The sequence below is a fragment of the Globicephala melas genome, chromosome 16 (genome assembly GCF_963455315.2).
Source record: "Globicephala melas chromosome 16, mGloMel1.2, whole genome shotgun sequence".
NCBI lineage: Eukaryota > Metazoa > Chordata > Mammalia > Artiodactyla > Delphinidae > Globicephala > Globicephala melas.
Window position 1 is genome coordinate 30,027,243 of NC_083329.1, and position 20,530 is coordinate 30,047,772.

The 20,530-nt window shown below is 49.2% G+C and overlaps 2 protein-coding genes across 9 annotated transcripts in view; one reads left to right on the plus strand and one right to left on the minus strand.

Annotated features, from left to right (window-relative positions):
• MMS19 (MMS19 homolog, cytosolic iron-sulfur assembly component) overlaps positions 1–11,667 on the plus strand; it is a 32,359-nt gene extending 20,692 nt beyond the window's left edge. The window contains exons 9-31 of one of the 2 annotated variants that reach the window (XM_030865230.2): positions 933–1,019; positions 1,446–1,520; positions 1,930–2,007; positions 2,525–2,663; positions 2,913–3,067; positions 3,333–3,411; positions 3,823–3,948; positions 4,144–4,225; positions 4,534–4,631; positions 4,736–4,885; positions 6,407–6,562; positions 7,376–7,475; positions 7,961–8,063; positions 8,208–8,276; positions 8,504–8,630; positions 9,329–9,429; positions 9,571–9,627; positions 9,776–9,962; positions 10,288–10,370; positions 10,496–10,660; positions 10,743–10,802; positions 11,096–11,196; positions 11,277–11,667. In XM_030865230.2, coding sequence (XP_030721090.2) covers positions 933–1,019; positions 1,446–1,520; positions 1,930–2,007; positions 2,525–2,663; positions 2,913–3,067; positions 3,333–3,411; positions 3,823–3,948; positions 4,144–4,225; positions 4,534–4,631; positions 4,736–4,885; positions 6,407–6,562; positions 7,376–7,475; positions 7,961–8,063; positions 8,208–8,276; positions 8,504–8,630; positions 9,329–9,429; positions 9,571–9,627; positions 9,776–9,962; positions 10,288–10,370; positions 10,496–10,660; positions 10,743–10,802; positions 11,096–11,196; positions 11,277–11,304 — 2,406 coding nt within the window. In that variant the 3' untranslated portion in view covers positions 11,305–11,667. Of the gene's footprint in view, positions 1–932; positions 1,020–1,445; positions 1,521–1,929; positions 2,008–2,524; positions 2,664–2,912; positions 3,068–3,332; positions 3,412–3,822; positions 3,949–4,143; positions 4,226–4,533; positions 4,632–4,735; positions 4,886–6,406; positions 6,563–7,375; positions 7,476–7,960; positions 8,064–8,207; positions 8,277–8,503; positions 8,631–9,328; positions 9,430–9,570; positions 9,628–9,775; positions 9,963–10,287; positions 10,371–10,495; positions 10,661–10,742; positions 10,803–11,095; positions 11,197–11,276 lie in introns of those variants that run through there. The other variant, XM_060286256.1, reaches the window with a different exon arrangement.
• Positions 11,668–11,909: 242 nt separating this feature from the next.
• On the minus strand, positions 11,910–20,473 carry ZDHHC16 (zinc finger DHHC-type palmitoyltransferase 16). 7 transcript variants are annotated; one of them, XM_030865236.2, is made up of 11 exons: positions 20,290–20,473; positions 17,200–17,447; positions 16,825–17,019; positions 16,586–16,674; positions 16,157–16,185; positions 15,402–15,535; positions 15,215–15,262; positions 14,276–14,361; positions 13,493–13,616; positions 13,237–13,307; positions 11,910–12,495 (listed from the first exon to the last, which is right to left on the minus strand). In XM_030865236.2, exons 2-11 carry the CDS (start codon positions 17,440–17,442, stop codon positions 12,381–12,383), a joined length of 1,134 nt encoding a protein of 377 aa, XP_030721096.1. In that variant the 5' UTR covers positions 17,443–17,447; positions 20,290–20,473; the 3' UTR covers positions 11,910–12,380. The 7 variants fall into 7 exon arrangements, with proteins under 7 accessions (XP_030721096.1, XP_060142411.1, XP_060142410.1 ...); XM_060286428.1 differs by having other exon boundaries at positions 16,157–16,269; XM_060286427.1 differs by having other exon boundaries at positions 16,157–16,272.
• Between the last annotated feature and the right edge of the window lie 57 nt (positions 20,474–20,530).

Sequence of the window (20,530 nt, forward strand, 5' to 3'; positions counted from 1 at the left end):
GGAATCTAAAAGTAATATAAATGAATTTATTTACAAAACAGAAACAGACTCATAGATATAGAAAACAAACTTTATGGTTATCAAAGGGGAAAGGTGAGGAGGAATAAATTAGGAGTATGGGATTAATAGATACATACCACTATATATAAAATAGATAAACAACAAGGATTTACTGTATAACACAGGGAACTATGTTCAGTATCTTATAATAACCTATAGTGGAAAAGAATCTGAAAAAAATGTATATGTATATAAGTGAATCACTTTACTGTACACCTGAAACTAACACAGTATTGTAAGTCAACTATATACTTCAATTTAAAAAAATCTGCCTTCTTGATGCAGAAATCATGAAAGTTTTTATAATGCCAGAATTACAGCTTTTTATAATGGTAAAAAAATAGGAATGTCCATCAAAGGGTGATTATCCAAATAAACTGTGGCTTAACCACACAATGAAATAGTATCAGCCACTAAAAGTAATGCTATGAAAAAATAATTTAATAACATGAAAAAATGTACCTAGTATTAAGTGAAAAAATAGATTGCAGAAAATATATTCAAAAGATCACATTTTTAAAAAGTGTATATATTTTAAAGGGAAACAGCGTCTACCAATCACATAGTCATGATAGTATATATACAGAGAAGAAACTTGCACCAGAAAGTTAAGGGTGTTTATCTCTGAGTGGTGAGATGATAGATAAGATGGAAACTGTGTGATCAGATAGAAAATAAATGCCCAACAGACAAAAATTCCCAAGGAACATGTAAGAGCAAGCAGTCTTCCTGCTGGGGCCTCATACCATAAACTTCTTCTGCCAGATTGGGTGTAAATCTCACCCTATTCTGCAGGGTTGCCAGGTTCACTCCTGTGTCCAGGGGTGGTCTGAAGAGTTATACAAGCTCACGCCCCCTTCTCCCTTTTCCAGCCACCTAATGATCCCCATGGTATCCAGAGAGAAGATCTCATCCTGAGTCTTCGAGCTGTGCTGGCTTCTACACCGCGATTTGCTGAGGTGGGTCTAGCCAAAGTTAGGATATGTAGCCTCAACCCACAGAAGGGTCTGAAGAAAGAACAGTAAAAGCATGGGGGAAAAGAAAGTTCCAGTATACATTTTAGGTTATGGCATCTTGCAAGTGTCTTCAGACCTTCGAAGTAAAAAACTTCACCATCTCTTCATTTAAAATAGTAAACCAATCCCTATTTGGTGCTATCTTTTGAAATTCTTTAGCTTTGCCAGCTAGCCCACTTCTCAGGTCACTGGGAGTCTGGCCATGGATTGAGAGGGAGGTTGGTTTACAGTCACTACTCTCGACTCGAGTATAGCTCCTTGATGTAACACCTACCCCTGGGAACTGGTGGCAGTGAGGACATGGCTGGCCTTGGTGTGGCTGCAGCACTACCCATATCTCACTCTTTAGTTCTTCCTTCTCTCCCACAGTTCCTCCTCCCCCTGCTGATTGAGAAAGTGGATTCCGAGATTCTGAGTGCCAAGCTGGATTCTCTGCAGACTCTGGTGAGTGATTGTTCTCTTTTGAGGATCCAGCTGTCTTTAGACAATTTAGGGGTGCTAAAGGATTATGAATTGATTCTTGGAGAGCCAGGGAATAGTTCATTGGCCTCAAGAGAGGGATACCCAGAATCCGGGCCTATATGTTGACCTAAAGCCCCCAGTTGCATTTTGTCTTGTTCTGTAGTAACTGAGTGGCAGCTGAGGAAAGGCTGACCAGGGCTCCCTCTTCATGCTTGTTTTCCATCAGTCAGGACAAGCTCCTATTTTTCAGTGACCTGGGTAGGATGGTTATGAAATCCTGCTGGTTTACTGCTGAGAGCCGGGGTCTTTCAGGTGCCATTATGCTGAGGGGCCTGCATGTCCTAGGAAGTCTGAGTGTGTAGATAGCCATTACCTGTGCTTTCCTTGGCAGAATGCTTGCTGTGCTGTGTACGGACAGAAAGAACTAAAGGACTTCCTCCCCAGCCTTTGGGCTTCTATCCGCAGAGAGGTGAGTGTTACTTAGATAAACTCACTACCATTAACTCCTGGTTGTCAGGCACGAGGGGAAATAACACACCGTATCCTTTTCCCTCTGTTGCTGTGCTTGGTTATTCAGCAAGAGAGCAAGGGGGCATACTTCTAGTTGAATGACAAGGTAGGGTCAGCTGTTTGGTCGTGGCACATGATCAGTCTTGCACAGTGCCCAATTCCTGTCCTTCCATGGTAAGGAGCATAGGTCATGCTGAGTAGAGCGGGAGAGGAAGAGACTTAGGAAGGGGGTTCCCAACAACCACTGCTCAAAGTTGTATTCAGTTTCTCAAAAAGTATGTGTATCAATCCTAGTGGGACTGAGGACTTAGTGAGAATACACCAATTGAGAAGAAACTCATTTGGGGGGTTAATTTCCATTGCTGTGCCCCAAAGGTTCTCACCACCCCCTCCCTGCAAAGGAAATAGGCAGTAGGTGGGTGGGGTCTCACCTGGTGCAGGCTCACCTCAGTAGCCATGGGATCCCTCCCTGACAGGTGTTCCAGACGGCAAGTGAGCGGGTAGAGGCCGAGGGCCTGGCAGCCCTTAACTCCCTGACTGCGTGTTTGTCTCGCTCTGTGCTGAGGGCTGATGCTGAGGACCTCCTTGACTCCTTCCTTAGCAACATTCTACAGGGTAATGGGGCCATGGCAGCTAGAAAGGGGAGTGAGCACAACAGAGAAATTCCTTAAGGCCAGTGACCTTTCATGAGTGGCCCCCATGTTCAGTGATTTGGGTGCTGGAGCCCTGCTTTGAATTGAAGGCAATTTAAGTGGTAACTGCTAGCCAACTGTCCCAGGGCTCAGCCTCCAACTTCTATGGCCTGCAGGGGAACCAGGCAACATTCAGCCTACTCCCTAGGTCTGTGATGTGCTGCCTTTCTAGACTGCAGGCACCATCTGTGTGAACCAGACATGAAACTGGTGTGGCCTAGTGCCAAACTGTTGCAGGCGGCTGCAGGTGCATCTGCCCGGGCCTGTGACCACATCACCAGCAACGTGCTGCCCCTACTGCTGGAACAGTTCCACAAGCACAGTCAGGTAAGGAAGCAGAATCTGTTGGGGAAATGATGGGACCCCTTGCCAGGATCGCTGTCTCACAGAGAGAGTGCTAAGCATTGAGCTTGGGCCTAGATATAGTAGATCTCGGGTTTTGCTCCCATTAGCTGCTGCTGGTTCCCTTGTTCACTCTTTTCCTGACACTCTTATGTAAAAGGATAATTCTCCCCAATTCTGCAAGTAGCAGGACTGAAATCCTTTAAAAATAAAGTATTTTTAGACTTGAATACCCCTTAAAACATTACAGAGCAACCAGCGGCGGACAATCCTTGAAATGATCCTGGGTTTCTTGAAGCTGCAACAGAAATGGAGCTATGAAGATAAGGGTGAGGCCATCTTCTAGATGTGGTATTCTGGGGGCTGCTGAGCACTATAGCCCTATAAAGGATGGCAGGCAAAGAGTGCTACAGAGAAGTAGTCTAGAACAGTGGACCTGTTGTTCTGAGGATGTAGCCCAAGAGAACACTTAACAGTTGAGAGCTGTTGATTTCTTTCCTAGTGTACTTCCCAGATACCCAATGGATTAAATTCTTTAAATCTGCCCCGGGAATTCCGTGGCGGTCCAGTGCTTAAGACTCTGTGCTTCCACCACAGGAGGCACGGGTTCGATCCCTGGTCAGGGAATTAAGGTCCCACATGCCACGCAGCACGGCAAAAAAAAAAAAATCTGTCCCAGGTTATCTTTGCATCACTTCTGAATAGGATTTCCCTCTAACCTGGACTCTGTCTCTTCCTAGATGAAAGGCCTCTGAGTGACTTCAAGGACCAGCTGTGCTCACTGGTATTCATGGCCCTGACGGACCCCAGCACCCAGCTTCAGCTTGTTGGCATCCGTACACTCACAGTCTTGGGTGCCCAGCCAGGTACGCTAAAGGGAAAGAGAAAAGATAGGAGTATTGGTCCCTTTCTTGTGATTTTCTGTCTTAAGTGAAGAGCAATCTTAATTCCCTGGTTCTCACTACAACTCTGGATGATCTGGGACTTCTTATAGGACTTTAGGAAGGGTTGTGATGGCTGCAGGGGAAGAAAGGTGAGGTTCGTGTTTCCTTCCTGCACAGATCTCCTGTCTTCTGGGGACTTGGAGCTGGCAGTGGGTCATCTATACAGACTGAGCTTCCTGGAGGAGGATTCCCAGAGTTGGTGAGAATATAAGGCAGCGAGATCGAGCAAGCTGTTCCGGGGCTCTGTGCTTCTGACCCGTGGCTTTCCGTAGGGGAGGTGGGCCGCCTGCTTGGCTCTGGCTGCTCCCTGGTTGGAGGTGTGGGAATGCTCTCTTTTCTTGGGCATTAAGAAGCCCGGTCCAACTTAGTGGTGTAAGTACTGGAATCCTACTCTTCAGCAAGGTGGCCTCAGAAGCCCACACTCCTGAATCTGCCTAGTGACAGGCCTAGGCAAGAGAGCCATGGACCAAGGCTCAGCTAGTGCTCATCTGCCTTGTGCCCCGGCAGGGTGGCAGCACTGGAAGCATCAGGAACCCTGGCCACTCTCTACCCTGTGGCCTTCAGCAGCCACCTAGTGCCCAAGCTTGCTGGGGAGCTGTGTATAGGTATGTGTCTCTGATCTTCCGTGGCTTACCCCTTCCCAGGGAGGCTTGGGGGCCTTCATGCTTGCCATCACACAGTGAAACCTTGTCTCCTGGGTTGCTTTCAGAGGAGTCAGATTTGGCTAGAGGAGATGGGCCCACCAAATGCTCCCGGCATCGGCGCTGTCTGCAAGCCTTGTCAGCTATATCCACACATGCCAGTATTGTCAAGGAGACCCTGCCTCTTCTGCTGCAGCATCTCCGCCAGATGAACAAAGGTAACTACCAGGAACAGTCCTCAAGGAACTGGGCTGAAGGCGGAACTATAGTCAGGTTTGGAGTTGATGCCTCTAAAGCAGTGGTTCCAGTGGTGGCTATAGTAAGAGTCACATGGGAACTTTTAAAAAGTGCTGAATGCGTGGGTCTTAGTCCAACTGATTCAGCCTCTGAGGAGGGATGAGACTTGGGCAACAGTTATTAAGAATGCCCACGGAGGCCATTGAAAAGCACCACTGGGGACTTCCCTGGTGGAGCAGTGGTTAAGAATCGCCTGCCAGGCTTCCCTGGTGGCGCAGTGGTTGAGAGTCTGCCTGCCGATGCAGGGGACACGGGTTTGTGCTGCGGTCCGGGAAGATCCCACATGCCGCGGAGCAACTAAGCCCGTGCACCACAACTACTGAGCCTGCACTCTAGAACCTGTGAGCCACAACTGCTGAGCCTGCGCGCCACAACTACTGAAGCCCACGCACCTAGAGCCTGTGCTCTGCAACAAGAGAAGCCACCGCAATGAGAAGCCCATGCACCGCAACAAAGAGTAGCCCCCACTCGCCGCAACTAGAGAAAGCCTGCGTGCAGCAATGAAGACCCAACGCAGCCAAAAATAAAAACACAAAATAAATAAAAATTTTTAAGAAAAGCTCCACTGTAAGGCCAAGCTACTCAAAATAGGGTTCATCAGCCAGCAGCATGGGTATTATCTGGGAGTTTATTAGAAATGCAGAATCTCAGGTGCCACTGATCAGAATCTGCATTTTAACTGGATCTCCAAGTAACCTGTACATACCCTGGAGTTTGAGAAGCACTGCTCCCCATAAGTGACAGCAGCTATTGCTATTGTGAACCTGTGCATGCACACCATAGAACCTCACTAATTCCCTAAGTGCCCCACTCTGTACTGCCCGGCCCTTTGTGGATGATCCAGCACCTGATGTAAAGTAGAAAGGACACTGGACTCAGAGCGTGGCCTGGGTTTGATTCCTGACTTTTTCACTGTTACCCTGGAAAAACCACTGGTAATTTATTGAGCCTCCACATCCTCCTCTATAAAATGGGGAAAATGATATTTCTAAGAGAGTTGTTATGAAAACTAAATGAGAATGTACAGCTGACCCTTGAACAAAACAAGTCTGAACAGCACAGGTCCACGTATACAGATTTTTTTCAGTAGTAAAAACTATAGTACAATATGCTTGTGGTTGGTTGAGTCCACAGATGCAGAACTGCAGATATGGAGGAACTGTGTAAAGAGGGACCATTATAACTTGCACGTTGATTTTCGACTGTACAGGAGGGTTGGCTCCCCTTACCCCCGCCTTGTTCAACGATCAGCTGTGTATGAATGCTTCTGTTGCAGAGCTGGCTGGGCAGGTCTCAGCTCCTGGATAAAATGACTTGGCTCTTTATAAGACACTCTTGGTCTCTTTAGTTACTCGTCTTCGATTATTCTTCCCATATTCTGTATGTGACAGACCTGGAAGTGCTTTTAAGAAAACCTTACAGAGAACTTTCTCACCACACAGGGAATACGGTTGCAGGAACAAGTGAAGTTATTGCTGTCTGTCAGAGTCTCCAGCAGGTGGCAGAAAAATGCCAGCAAGACCCCGAGAGCTGCTGGTATTTCCATCAGACAGCTATACCTTGCCTGCTTGCCTTGGCTGTGCAGGCTTCCATGCCAGGTAACTTCCTCCACCTCACCCGTCCCTCCTCCCGAATCAGCCTTCCACTAGTGTTGAACAGCACTGCCACCCTCGGGGTATCACTGGTATTGCATTTTGTACCAGCAGAGGCTTCTTTTGAATCCTGTGTCCACATGAGATTTCACTTCAAGCAGAGGGTGCCAAGCTGACCTTCGGCAGGAACCAAAATCTACTAGTGTTAGCAACACTCAAAAGGATGCACACTTTTTCCCCCTTAGTTGCTGTGTAATTAGATTAGTTAGAGTTAGGCTCTGGAGTCAAGCAGACCTGGTTGGGTTTCATGGTCAACTCTACCACTTGCCAACTTAGATGAAGATAGCCTTTCTAAGCTTCTGTTTCCTCACTTTATGGGGTTGATAGAGAGTAATATCTATATCACAGGGTAGTTGGTAAGGATTAAATAAGTTAATGTGCAGTGCTTGTCAACAGTAATGTATGTATGTGTGGTAGCTGCTGTATAAAAGGACCCATGAAGATAAATCCATGTTACCTTTAAGTTTTTGAAAAGACTAACATTTCTGATGTTAAGAATGTTCACATTAGCTAGCCTTATTTTCCACTGTTGCCCAGTCAGAAGGACTGCACAAAGTTCTCGGGAGCTCCCTATGGCCTGCATTACACACTCCTACTTCTGGTGCCTTGCTGCTTCTCAGGGCTACAGCACTACTAGAGGACAGTTTAAAAACTGCTCCTCTTGTAACTAGAGTCAAGGCCCAGAGTCATGATGATGACAGGACCTAATCGTCTGAGCCACAGTCATGGCCTGTGATTGTGCGTGTTTTGATTTTGCAGAGAAGGAGCACTCAGTTCTGAAGAAAGTGCTGTTGCAGGATGAGGTCTTGGCCGCCATGGTGTCTGTCATTGGCACTGCCACCACCCACTTGAGCCCTGAGTGAGTATAATCATGGATGTGACTTGATCCCAGGGAGGACAGAATTCTTGGGAAGAAGCAGCAAATAACTTCCTTGTGAGCTGTCCTTTTACCCAGATTGAAACATGGAGGCAGCTTTTGTTTTGTTAAGTCTTGCTGGCAAAGTAAGAAGGGGCCTTTTAGCATCATGGACTGGGGGCCAGAGACTAATGGTTCTTAGCTGCAGATGTGCATGAGAGTCACCTGTGGAGCACTTCTGAAATACACATTGAGTTCTCTCGCTAGATCGTAAGGTCCAGGAGAACAGGGATTTGATCTGTCTTGTTCACTGCTGTAGCACCAAGGCCTAGAACAGGAATGGTTCCTGGCATATAATATGTGCTGAATTAGTATTTGTTGAAGGTGTGAATGATCATGCTCTGGCCCACGGACTCAGTGACTACCAGGAACCCCAGGGCTGCTGTAGAGCCCTGGCTCCTCGGTGACACCTAGTGCTCTCCCCCCAGCTTGGCTGCCCAGAGTGTCGCCCACATTGTGCCCCTCTTCTTGGATGGCAACATCACCTTCCTGCCTGAAAACAGCTTCCCTGGCAGATTCCAACCATTCCAGGTAAGGGTCTGATGGATCAGACTGGGGAGAATCTTGGGACTTCTGTCCTTCAGATTTTTAGGGCTAACCTGGGATGGGTATCCTCAGGGCAGACAAGCCTCTTGCTAGCAAGACAGGCTTGTTAAGGCTCTTCTTCCTCTGTAGGATGGCTCCTCAGGGCAGAGGCGGCTGGTTGCACTGCTTATGGCCTTTGTCTGCTCCCTGCCTCGAACTGTAAGTGACCACAACATTTGGGGAGTACCCTAGTTTAACCCTGACCAGGGGAGGTGGATCCTGGGTGACTTCTGGGCTGAAATCTGTCACAAGCTAAGCTGATTTTCTGCTTTTCCCACTGGAGAATTTATTTCCCATCCACCCTGGCCCCTGCCGCCACTCTCTCCTGGGTGTCTCTTAGAGTTCAAGTGTTCTCTGGGTCCCTGACATGGCCAGGTTTTCTATAGGTGGAAATCCCTCAGCTGAACCAACTCATGTGGGAACTTTTAGAGCTGAGCTGCTGCCACAGCTGCCCCTTCTCCTCCACTGCTGCTGCCAAGTGCTTTGCAGGACTTCTGAACAAGCATCCTGCAGGTACTGGAGTGAGGCTGTGGGTTGGGAGCCTCCCTGAATCAACTTCTGATGAAATCTTGACGTTTAGTTCTCATTCTCTTTTTAAAGGAAGTTAGCTAATATATCAATAATAGGGCTTTCCAAGGGACAGCCCGTGGGACAAGAGTCGAGACCAGAGTTGGGCAAAGCTTTATAGGACATAAGATAAGGGCTTCAAGCAGAGTGCTCTATCTAGTTCTGTCATCCTATTCCCTACAAAGAGCTATTAGGGGTAAATCTTTCTTTTTTTTTTTTTTTGCGGTACGGGGGCCTCTCACTATTGTGGCCTCTCCCGTTGCGGAGCACAGGCTCCGGACACACAGGCTCAGTGGCCATGGCTCACAGGCCCAGCCGCTCCGCGGCATGTGGGATCTTCCCGGACCGGGGCACGAACCCGTGTCCCCTGCATCGGCAGGCGGACTCTCAACCACTGCGCCACCAGGGAAGCCCTTAGGGGTAATTCTTTATTAGAAGTAGACAACTCTTTTTCGAATGCCAGCACCCCTACATTATGGAAATACCAGGCTCTTGTGCTGGTGTCCTAGAGCTGAGTGGGCCAAATCCACAACCAAAACAATACTGGTTTTTTCTAATGGCTTCTACATTTAAATGATTTACACCTTTGTTGGTAAAACGGACATGTGTAGCATCTGCATCAGCATTTCCTCCCTCCTTTTTAGGGCAACAGCTGGATGAATTCCTACAGCTGGCTGTGGACAAAGTGGAGGCTGGGCTGAGCTCTGGGCCCTATCGTAGTCAGGCCTTCACACTGCTTGTCTGGGTAAGGAGTCGGAATGGATTCCAGTTAGACAGAGCAGTTGGTCTGGTTAAAAAGAATTTCTCCATTTAACCCTGAAGCGCATGCATGCTTCTCAGGGTTTGAGTGTCATGCCCTGACTGTTCTCTTTCTCTCTGATAACAGGTCACAAAGGCCCTAGTGCTCAGATATCATCCTCTCAGCTCCTGCCTTACAGACCGGGTAAGTCCTTGCTGAAGACAGCAGAACCTAGGACCTAAACAGGAACTTCCCTGTCGATCCTCTTCTTTCCAAAAATGACTACTGTCCTCCTCTTGGGTATTTAAGATTCTTCCCCGCTGATGTACCTCAAAGGCTCTCTTTTCTCCAGCTCATGGGCCTCCTGAGTGATCCAGAACTAGGCCCAGCAGCAGCTGATGGCTTCTCTCTGCTCATGTCTGACTGCACTGATGTGCTGACTCGTGCTGGCCATGCTGAAGTGCGGATCATGTTTCGCCAGCGGTTCTTCACGGATAACGTGCCTGCTTTGGTCCGGGGTTTCCATGCTGCTCCTCGAGGTGAGGAGAGTCTAAAGGAAAGTCCTCAAATACACAGACCTCTCCATTGGTCAGGCCACAGTCTCTAAAATAATTTAGGACCTGAGTGCTTCTTTAGAGCTGTAGTGTGACCTGTACCTGAAGCGCTGAACATCTAGATTCTTGACCCACTCTTTTCCTTTGATTGGCATATCTTGGCTATTCTGAGCTTGAGGGGCTTTTTAAAAAAAAAAAAAAACAAATCTTTTTGTAGGCTAATGTCCCAGCTTCACCAGAGATTAGAATTGAATTCTTAAGCTCCATGTCTGAGCCCAGTTTTTCCCCTAAGCTTTTCCATTTTTTACAGATGTGAAGCCAAATTACCTGAAGGGTCTGTCTCATGTACTTAACAGGCTGCCAAAGCCTGTGCTCTTGCCGGAGCTGCCCACGGTAAGCCTTGCGGTCACAGCCTCTAAGCAGGGACCAAGCCATTGTCCCCCAGCTGGGCTAGAAAGGGGAGGAAAGGCAGGCTCATCAAAAGATGTGGTCATCCCACCTATCCTGTGGCCCCTTAGCTGCTTTCCTTGCTGCTGGAAGCCCTGTCCTGCCCAGACTCTGTGGTACAGCTCTCCACCCTCAGCTGCCTTCAGCCTCTTCTACTGGAAGCACCCCAAGTAATGAGTCTTCACGTTGACACCCTCGTCACCAAGTTCCTAAACCTCAGCTCCAGCCCTTCCATGGTGCGTTGAGCCTGAACAACTCTTTGGCCTGTACATCTCCCATTCGTGGGTCTCCCCTCACCTCCTTATGGTTGTGTTCCAGGCTGTCCGGATCGCTGCACTGCAGTGTATGCACGCTGTTACTCACCTGCCCACCCCTGTGGTGAGTACCGCAGATGTCCCTCTCTGGCTTGGAAGCTTCTTAGAAGAGCCAGAGGTACCTTTCTGCCTTAGTCAAGAGGGACTGGCTACCCTGCTGTGTGACTGAGATATGCACTGTAGGGTACAGATAGGCAAGGATCTCCTGACTACCCTAAAATATAATGGCCAGCCTGCCACATAGCATTCTCTGGAATCACTAAAGAAGAATAGGAAGAGTATTAGTTGTAGAGTCAGAGCAGCTTTTTTGGTTGTCTTGGTTGAACAAGGCTAAGATTAGCTCCTCTAACTCCACAGCTGCTGCCGTACAAACTGCAGGTGATCCGGGCCTTAGCCAAACCCCTGGATGACAAGAAGAGACTGGTGCGTAAGGAAGCAGTGTCAGCCAGGGGAGAATGGTGAGTTTTTAGGTCATGGGGAGAGATGGGACTGAAATGAGCCTCACCACTAATGCTGTCAACATTCTTTTTGCCTACAGGTTTCTGCTGGGGAGCCCTGGCAGCTGAGCCCTCCATCCTGGCCTACACTGTTCTGACAGACAATCTAACCTGAAATTACTAACTATCAAGCCATCTTGCCCAAAGCAGGGAGATGACTGGCTTCTGATTGCCTTTCCCACAGACACCGCACAAATGCTGGGCCTCTGTCGCATGGCTGTACAAGAAACATAGGAATCCTGACTTCTAATGGATTTGTGAATAACTGAGTGTGAGACTACTTGTGTTTGAAGAATGATCTTGGTCTTGGGGCTCTTCCATTTATATGTCAGAAAAAGTGAGATATGCTGCTGAGGGTGAATACAGATGAGCGTGGCCCCGAGGACCAGGGATGGTGGCGTGTGTGTACCTGCTGGAGAATAAAGATTCTTTTGGTAATGGGGCCGTCAGTTATTTCCCTCTCTCCACTTATGCCTCAGCAGTACATAACCAGAAACAACACTGCATAAGCTAGAGGAACAGTAGTGATAGAAACTGGCCAGGAATTCTTCAGGACATCCAGCCCCTCCAAGTGGGGCAGAGGTGGCAGGACCGTAACACCCACTCACTAGGCCTTGACCCTGACTTTCCCCTTCCCCGCCCCACAAGAGAAAGGCAAAGAGTGAAAAGCTACATATCTTTAAAAAATCAAATACCTTTATTTTTGCTCCCTTCAGCACATGAGAAGTGGCAGTGACCTCAGCAGTAGGCCTGGTATCTTTGCCCTGTTGAGAAGCCAGGATCTCAGCTCTACCATTCAGGTGTTTTCTCAGACGGCAAGTGGAAGAGGTGGTAGCCAACCCCAGTGCTGTAAGCTGGAGGAGGTCGGGATCAGTACCTGGCAAGGTTGCTAGCTGCCTGATCTCCAGTCTGGGGCTGGAACTTCTGTTTGCCTGAGTAAAGGGACATCAGTCCTAGGATTTTTCCACATCATGCCTTGCTTCCGCCATGGCTGGGAGACTGGTCCTTGAGCTGTCCCTGCATGGTACCGTAAGGCAGGCCCACTGGCTCTTTTTGCTCAAGGATTCCAAGAAGCTATCCTTGGAGGCCCTTGAGGCAATGTCGGAAGCAGGGTGGTGCTCAAGTTGTGGCTGACACACTCCAGCTCACACTGCCATCACAGAGGCTGAGTGAGCGGTCACCCAGGGAGGGGGATCCCAGCTCATTCCGTTCCCATGGGGCAGGTGACTGGAAGGTAACAACACCCGAGTCAGCCAATGCCTATAAGAGAAGACAGAAATACTTGTGAGATCTAAGATTTCCTAGTCTTCCTTCCTGAGCCTCATTCCTCAGCAAAGATATATCAAGGTAGTCTGAAGCTACCCTGGCTTCATCGCAAAAGTAATAAAAGTTCCAGTTTTGTCCAATAAATGTGCCCTCTGGTGCCTTGAAGGCCTTTAGAGGTTTTGAGCTAAACTTCTAAGGGGCCACTGTAAGCACAGTGACAGACAGGAGTAATAGGATGGGAAAAGGAAGAGGGTAGGTACTTCCAGTCACCTACTTTTTACTGCCTCAGTAGTTGCAATTTGAAGAATGATTTACCTTTGTCTCTTGGGCTGAGGGAACTAGCTTCATTTATTGTCTTAGGACCTCTGTCACAAATAGATGACTTCAATCCCACAAATTATGTGCTTGAAATCCAGACACTGCCATACAAATGAGAGGTGACTGGTGGCCAGCATACCCTAACTAGAGGTCCCTTCTCGAGAACAGCTTTCTAAGGATTCTGTCGCAGTCACCTGCTACCGTACCAATATGGGGGCCACTAGCCACACATGCCTATTTAAATTTGTGAAGATGAAATTAAATTTAAAATTCAATTCACTGATATACTAGCCACATTACAAGCACTCAAAAGCCGTATGTGACTAATGGCTAATGTTTTAGACAGCAGAGGCATAGAATATTTTTCTCATTCCAGAAAGTTCAATGAACAGTGCTGGTCTAAATATTTTACTTTACCTTCCTGTGTCCACACCCAGGAATACCTTCCAGTTGTCCAAGCAGCCATAGTTGTAATGATTCCTAAAAACCTAGAGCAAAGAAAAACATGTTTCTATGAATCCTTTTCCTTAAACCAATTTTGAGCCTAAATTGGCCAGGCAAGTTCTGGATTTCATGATGCCTGCCTTAGTTGGCCCTGACCATGGCCTCTGTTTATAGGATGGCAGGTTCAGTTACCTACCCATCCCTCCACCCCAACCCCGGCCCTACTCACTCTGCCCTTGGCCTGCAGTCGGCGTCGCTCCTTCTTGTTGATGTGCCTTTCGATACTAGTCTCACCTCGACTGATGAGAACAGCGTGCCAGACAGTTAGGGCACCCAGGGCAAGTGCCACGGAACTGAGAAAAGAGGGGCAAAGACCGTGGGGTAGTGTGGAGGGAGTTAGAGGCCATGCGTAGGTCTGAAATTGAGCTGAGCAACAGTGACTGCCTAGGGGCTTATGTCTAAGTCTGCCTCAACTCCCAGCGTACATGTCCTAGATGAACTTTTACTTCACTGCATCCATGAAAAAGCATCAATGTGGGCTAAGAATAAATGATGTGGAAAGCAAGATGGGGAAATAAGTCTATTTCTATTAATGAAAATGTTATATATTTCCTAAAATACCCATGCTTGGGAGACAGAAGAGGTAGTAAAAGCACTAACAATTAGAATAAAATGGCACAACATTCAGGTTCCAGCTCTACCATTCCTAGCTGTGTATCATGGAACAAATCACCTCACCCCTCAGATCTGCAATTTTCCTCATCTATGAAATGCACCTACCCTTTAAGTAGGAGTTTAACTTCCCTTGGCACATACCAAACACTCAATGCCAAATCTTTAATGTTCCCTGCCCCGAAATGCTGAAGAAAATTAAGCCCTACTCTTTGCCAACCTAAGTGAGAATAAGAACAGCAGCAGTTTACACGGGGATGGGTTCCTGCCTGGCTGTGGGCACCAAAAAAGGTTTTTCTGAAGCTGCCCCTCAAACTGTCAAAAATGAGAGTTGAGATACCTGCACAGGAACCAGAGGTAGACAAGACTCTTGTGAGTCACTCTTTCTCGGAAGGAGAAGGTGGGTGGTGGGGTCTGGTGATAAGTCTAGAAAAAGAAAACAGCAAAGTCTGGATCATTTGCTCCATTGGTCTCTCTCTACCAGAGCCCAACACCTGCAGGCAGGGAAGTGATCCAAGCCCATGATGAGAAAATAGGGGGTTAAGCCACAGAGGAGTCAGGGCAGCAGCCAGATGGGTGGACCAAGCTGGCGGCATCATCATGGACAAACACGGGGCAGAGCAGGTCTGGACAGGATGGTAAAGCACAGGAGGGACCAACCCTGGGCCTTTAGCTCTGACAACACAAATGGGGCTCCAGGGGAAGCCACTCCACTCCCCAGCTAAAACTGTGTGGCTGTAATCCCCAAGAGGGGACGAGACCCATACCCAGAATGGAATAACTGGAGGGGGAGAACTGTGAGCCCCACTAAGGACCGAAAGGGCAGCAGAGACACAATCACAAGCCCAAGATCTGCTCAGAATAAGGAGTCCTAAAAGGCCAGGGGAGAAGGGACGATCCTGCTGCGGACGCAGACAGACCAGGAACAAAGGATGGTCAGACTGGCCCAGCCCGACCTCTGTCCCCTGGAACCCCATTACACAGACTAACATAGACTCCTTGCTGCTCAGGCCATCACCAAGGCAGAGCCCTTGCTCAGCCCAAAGAAGGTGATAATGGAATAGAGAGTCAAAAACTGTCACGTACCAGGGACTCCCAGCTTGCCCCTAGGCCACTTAGTCTGCCCACGGCCGACAGTGCCCAGAAATACCCCGATCCAGTCTCGACTGGCCCCTTACCCCAGCCTCTACAACTCGACTAACAGGTGGGCCCCAGTTGCCTCAGCAACTCTATACCCCTGGCCTGAGCAGCAGGAGGCAGTGGGGTGGGGACAGCCCACCTGGTTGGCAACCGCCTGTAGTTTGTTCTTGTCGAGCTGTTTCATTTTCTAAGGGGATGGAAAACAGTGCTGGTTATACTCCCAGACCTGTAGCATGGGGGGTGCTACCAGCCCCACTCCTTAGGGACGGATTCCACACCCCAAAGTGCTCTCTATTGAGCTGCCCTGCTCCTAACTACAGGCTCACCTCGATGGCAGCATAAGCCTCCCGGAAAAGGTCCCAACTTCCGTAGCTGCAGTAGACACAGCCCAGAGTCATGAAAAAGCAGAAAGAGAAGAAGTACCGATGGTTATAGTGGCCTACACAGTTGTTTAGCCAGGCTGGTGGGGGCAGGATTAAGGACAAGACCAAACACACAACTTCAGGGGGTGTCCAGGTTTCTCTGGTTCATCCTTGGTTCCTGACAACATCATCCAAGCCCAAGGCTTCCTGTCACCAAAGGCAGGAAAATATGGGACTTCCTTGAAGTTGAGGTGAAAGTGTTAAAGCTTTTCAAAGCCCTCACAAGTCCCATCAGGAGATCATGAAAACTGAAATCCTTCAGTAAAATGAGTCTGCCAATACTTCAACCTAACGGGTTAACCAGACATCTGTGTGGGACAGCAGCAAGGGACCAATGGTTCTATCTGGACACCTACTGGACAACCCACTGAACCAAACATCTCTTTCCATACAATAGATGTTAGCACGACAGTCTACAAAAGAAAGAGCTGTTAGGGATGGGTGCCTTGCTCCAATAAGATCCATCCCAGAATGCATGTAAGCCTCCTGCTTTTCCCAGGAGATGTCAGCCCCAAAATCTGCTCTTCTACAAACTTCTCATGAGCCCACTGTTCTCTGCAGGGTGATGCTAGAAGCCTTGGGTTTGTGGCCCTTAAACCTCTGCAGTGCTCTGGAGCTAAAGAAGGAGGCCTCAGGCAGAAGAGATAATAAAAGGATACGGCAGTGATGATCCATCTTCAGCACACACCTGTGAGGGAGGGACACAGGCTCTGTTACGGTGGCCAAGGATCTTGAGATGTCAGTGCCAATCCTTCCTATAAGGACCAGCATCCTGCTGAGGTGGAAAGGGCACAGACTTTGAGGAGAGCCAGGCCTTGCTTCAAACCCTGCTTCACTGGCTACATGACACTGGACAAGCTAACTCCGGGTCTCTTGCCTACCCTGGCCCATCTCTCTGAATCTCACTTTCCACAAGCAGTGAAAATGCGGAACTTGCAGGATGATCCTGAGGACCAGGTGTCCCGATATAGAGGGCACACTGCCTGGCACATGAGGGGTGCCTCATAAATGTCCTGTCAAATTCCAGGTCTAGGTTCTGCCCTAGAACTACAGCAAAAGGGCCACAGCTGGGGTTCCCAGAGACCCACCTATTGCAGATGCTGCAGTGGTGTGTTCGGGCTGGCTTGGGGTTAATGCACTTCTTACAGATGGAGACTGTTGTGATATCATTCCTGCCCTGTGCAGAGGGAGAAAAGCACCATGACAACTGTGGCAGCACCGGTTTCGTACCTCCATAACACCAAGGCACTCTCCCTCCGCACTCCTGGAACTGGCTCCAATAGCCTGCAGTTCTCTCCCTCCCCCATGCCCCTGAGGGGGTACCCACCGGGGGTGGGTATCCAGGTGGAGTGGTGATAGCCTGGTAGTAATGGAAGACGATGAGGATCAGATTCCAGTGACTATAGAAGAAATGCCAGCAGAGTCGTGGCACTGAGTAGGTTTGAAGGATGAGGGGCAGGATACACAGGTAGGCAATGGCCACGATGGAGCTGGTCAGCACGATCACCAGCACCACGAACACCTGCCGACACCAGGGAGGTCAAGAAGACGCAGTGAGAGAGCTTGCCAACACCCAGGGTAGACTCGGGAGTTTCCCCAGGGTAGGAGGCCAGTGTGAGTCCAAACCCAGTGTAGGTCCATCAGACACATGTCCCTCTGCTAACCCCAAACATCCCTGTTCCTGTCCCCAGGCATCACTCACCACCCCACACCAGCGGATCACGTTGTCCACCAGCCAGTAGATAGGCTCAAAGGCAGCATCCACAGCGGTGTCACTGCCTGCAAAGGAGTTGTGGAGCAGGGAGCGCAGGCAGACCTTGCCATAGCGCCAGCGCTGAACCAGGCCGCGGAGCAGAGGTGGGCAGCGGCGCCTGTAGCCCAGGAGCAGAAGCAGGCGCAGGCAGAGGCGGGCAGGGCCCAGCAGCAGGCTCCGCTGGCCCCGCATGGCTCCTAGGAGAGCACACAACTGTGAGGGGCCAGCCTGGGTCCTGTCCCTCCCTGCCCCACCAGTGGGGCGCTTAGAGGCAAAGACCTAAGACCGAGGCCCGCTGGGCCAGTCAGTAGGTGTGGGAAGTAGGGAGGTGACTCCAAGCCAAAGCAGGATCTCTGGAGTTGTCTGTGTACAGACCACTGGGTGGAGCCCGACCAACGTGCACAAAGCCATCCACGTGCCTCTGAGGGCCTGGCCACAGTAGCAGAGGTGTCCCGGCATCTCCTGCCTGCCCTGGCCCATTGGCCTACCTCCTAACAATTGTCTTCACCAGGAACAGCCAGTGGGGGAGTGAGTTCACAGCATGTGGATCCTGCACCTAGATCTTCCCTGATGCTACCTGAGTCTTGGCAAAAGATACTCATCCTTCCTGCTGACGTTACAGGCCTGGTGGCATGAGAGTCCCTGTCTCCTGTCAGGACAGCTCAGCTACCCCTTGCATGATGTAAGATGCTTTGTCTCCAATTCTAGTCCCAGCCCCACCGCAAGCTTACTGAAGCCAAGATAATGTCTGGCGTTCAGAGCAGAACACCACCACAGGCAGGAGACACTGGCAGTGGGAGGAGGGTTGGTGGCTCCTGAAGACCACAGGGCCTGCCCTCTGAGTGATGAGTCTCCCCCACCCTGTTCTACTTGGACACTCGAGAGCTTTCTCTGTGGCTGCTGCCATTGGCCCCAAGCTTCCCAACCAACCTTCCCAGCTCTTTAGCTCTGTGCATGGCTCCTCTGCAAGTGCCTTCACCTCCTCCATGTGGTTTTTACCTTATCTAATAGCCACAGGAGGTCAGCTGCCCAGGCAATGCCCAGAACAGAAGACACAGATTCCTTCATGACAGTCTCATCAATTCTGCAGATTAAGGGCTTTACCAGAAAGGAAATTATCTGATTTTCTCCTACGGCTACTTTGTCCTCAGCAACTCCACTGACTTATTTAACAGGCAGCTCAAAACCCAGCAGAAACTGGAGGAGGCTGCTCCACTGTAGGGGTGGTTTCATTTCAGTAACTGGAGCAAGGTACTCTCCTTGCACCCTGGCTCATCCCCACAAGAGGCCTTTCAAAGAAAACTTAATTATCTCCTTCCACAAGCCCTCTAAAGACCTAAGGCAAAAAGAAATCCAGCAGACAAGGCCGGCAAAGAGAAGGCAGACAATTCAGTAGGGATCTGCTCTCTGTACCAGGATAAAGTAAGTGGCCATTCCCATCACCTCCGAGGGTATAAGAGAATTAAGGGGCCGTGTAGAAAAAAGAAAAAGGAAAAGCTCAAACTTCTTCCTACCTCCTTTGAGTTGGACTCCTATTGTGTCGAATCATGATTTGGCTTAAAGCATGAGTTTTCGAATAGTATACAGCTAAAATCTAACATAAGAGTGGGACAAAACATTTTACCCCATAGCAAATCCAGGTGACTTAGGTCATCCGCATATTGTTCATTCCCTTTCTATGGCTAATGGAGAGTTTCCTATTTACTAAAATACTTTTTATAACAATAACTTTCAAATAAGATGCATTCCTCATCTGTAATAAACATGAATTATATGCCATCTCTCCTGTCTACAAAAAAAAATCTCCCTTCTCTGATTCTCCACTTTTCAGCTTGTTCTCAACCACTTCCAGAATAACTGAGCTCTACAGGAAATGACTGCCTCAAGCACTAGACTTACCAACTCTCACCTGCCCCATAACTCGACTACTTAGCGTTCAATGCTGCCCTTAAGTAGTTCTGTGACCTTGGGCAAATCACCAAACCCTGCTGGCACTCAATTTTCTTGTGTTCCCATTCAGTGAGAGGGTAGGATTAAATACTAAGGTCCCTTCCTGCTCTACCCCTTTATGATTCTATATATACACTTGGTAAGATGTTTAAACGAAACGCTTATAAAGTGCTTAGCGCAATACCTGGATCATGGAAGTGCTCAATAAATACTTGTTGAATGAATGAACTGGAGGGATGCTGAAGTGGAAAGGCTGGTCAGATGTCTATCTGTCCTACAAATAACAGCAAGGACACTCCTGCCAACATGATAACGCTAAGTGTCTACTGAGAAATGAAAACCATTGTTAGAATCATAGCACTCAAGAGCTAGAAGTCATTTTTAAAACCTAGTCCAACCAGAAATCAACCCAAACATGTAAGCCAAAAGCTTGTAGGTGCAGAGCTAAAGATCAGATTTGTGTAAAAGAAATCTGAAGCCAAGCCCGCCACACCCCTTATTTAGTGGGGTTTGGGGGATATGGGAATGCCAGGGAAGAGATATGTAGTCCATGGGGCCACAACTGAACATTTCCTCTCAGGAAATTGAGGTAAAGCAGAGCTCAAAAAATTGTGTGTGGTACTCAGGATGTTTACAGCCTCAAGCAGCAGATGTCAATCATCAGTAAGAGCAGCATTTTATTCATGTGCAGACTTCCCTTCCAGACTAACATGCTCCACTTGACAGGATCCGACAGCAAGATCGGAAAGCTGCAGTTACAGAGACCGGGGAAAGGTTTTATTTCTCAAAAAGGCTGGCGTGGCCAAAGTATGATGGGCAGGAAGTAAAATAACTTGGGTACCGGTTTGGTCTCTAGAGACACTGTACAAGTCAAATCCTATCCCTGGGGCTGAGTTTCCAAATCTGTGAAATGGGCGAGCTGGGTGGGTTGACCTTCCAATTCCGCGCCTTAAGGCTGCCCGGAGGGTGAGCTCCGCCCGGTTCGAGGGCAAGGCCGTGCTGAGCAGGAACTCACAAGGCCCCAGAACAGGGCCCGACCCTAGAAAAAGGGAAAGGACCGGGCAGCAAAGGCCGCGGCTTCGCTCTTACCTGCCACCGGCCGACTCCCCAGTCAGCCAAATCGAACCCTGCAGCCTCCGCCGCCGCTCACTGCCACCCCCTCCAGCTCGGCGCCCCAGCCCGGCCTGGCTCAATCCAACCAACCATGGCCCACAGCCCACAGCTTCACCCTCCAGCCCCGTACCCGCCGCCCGCCCATCCTTATCCGCAAGCGCAAGCGTAAGCGCAAGCGCATGCGGGCCGGAGCTCCGCCCCCGGTCTCGTCCCGGGG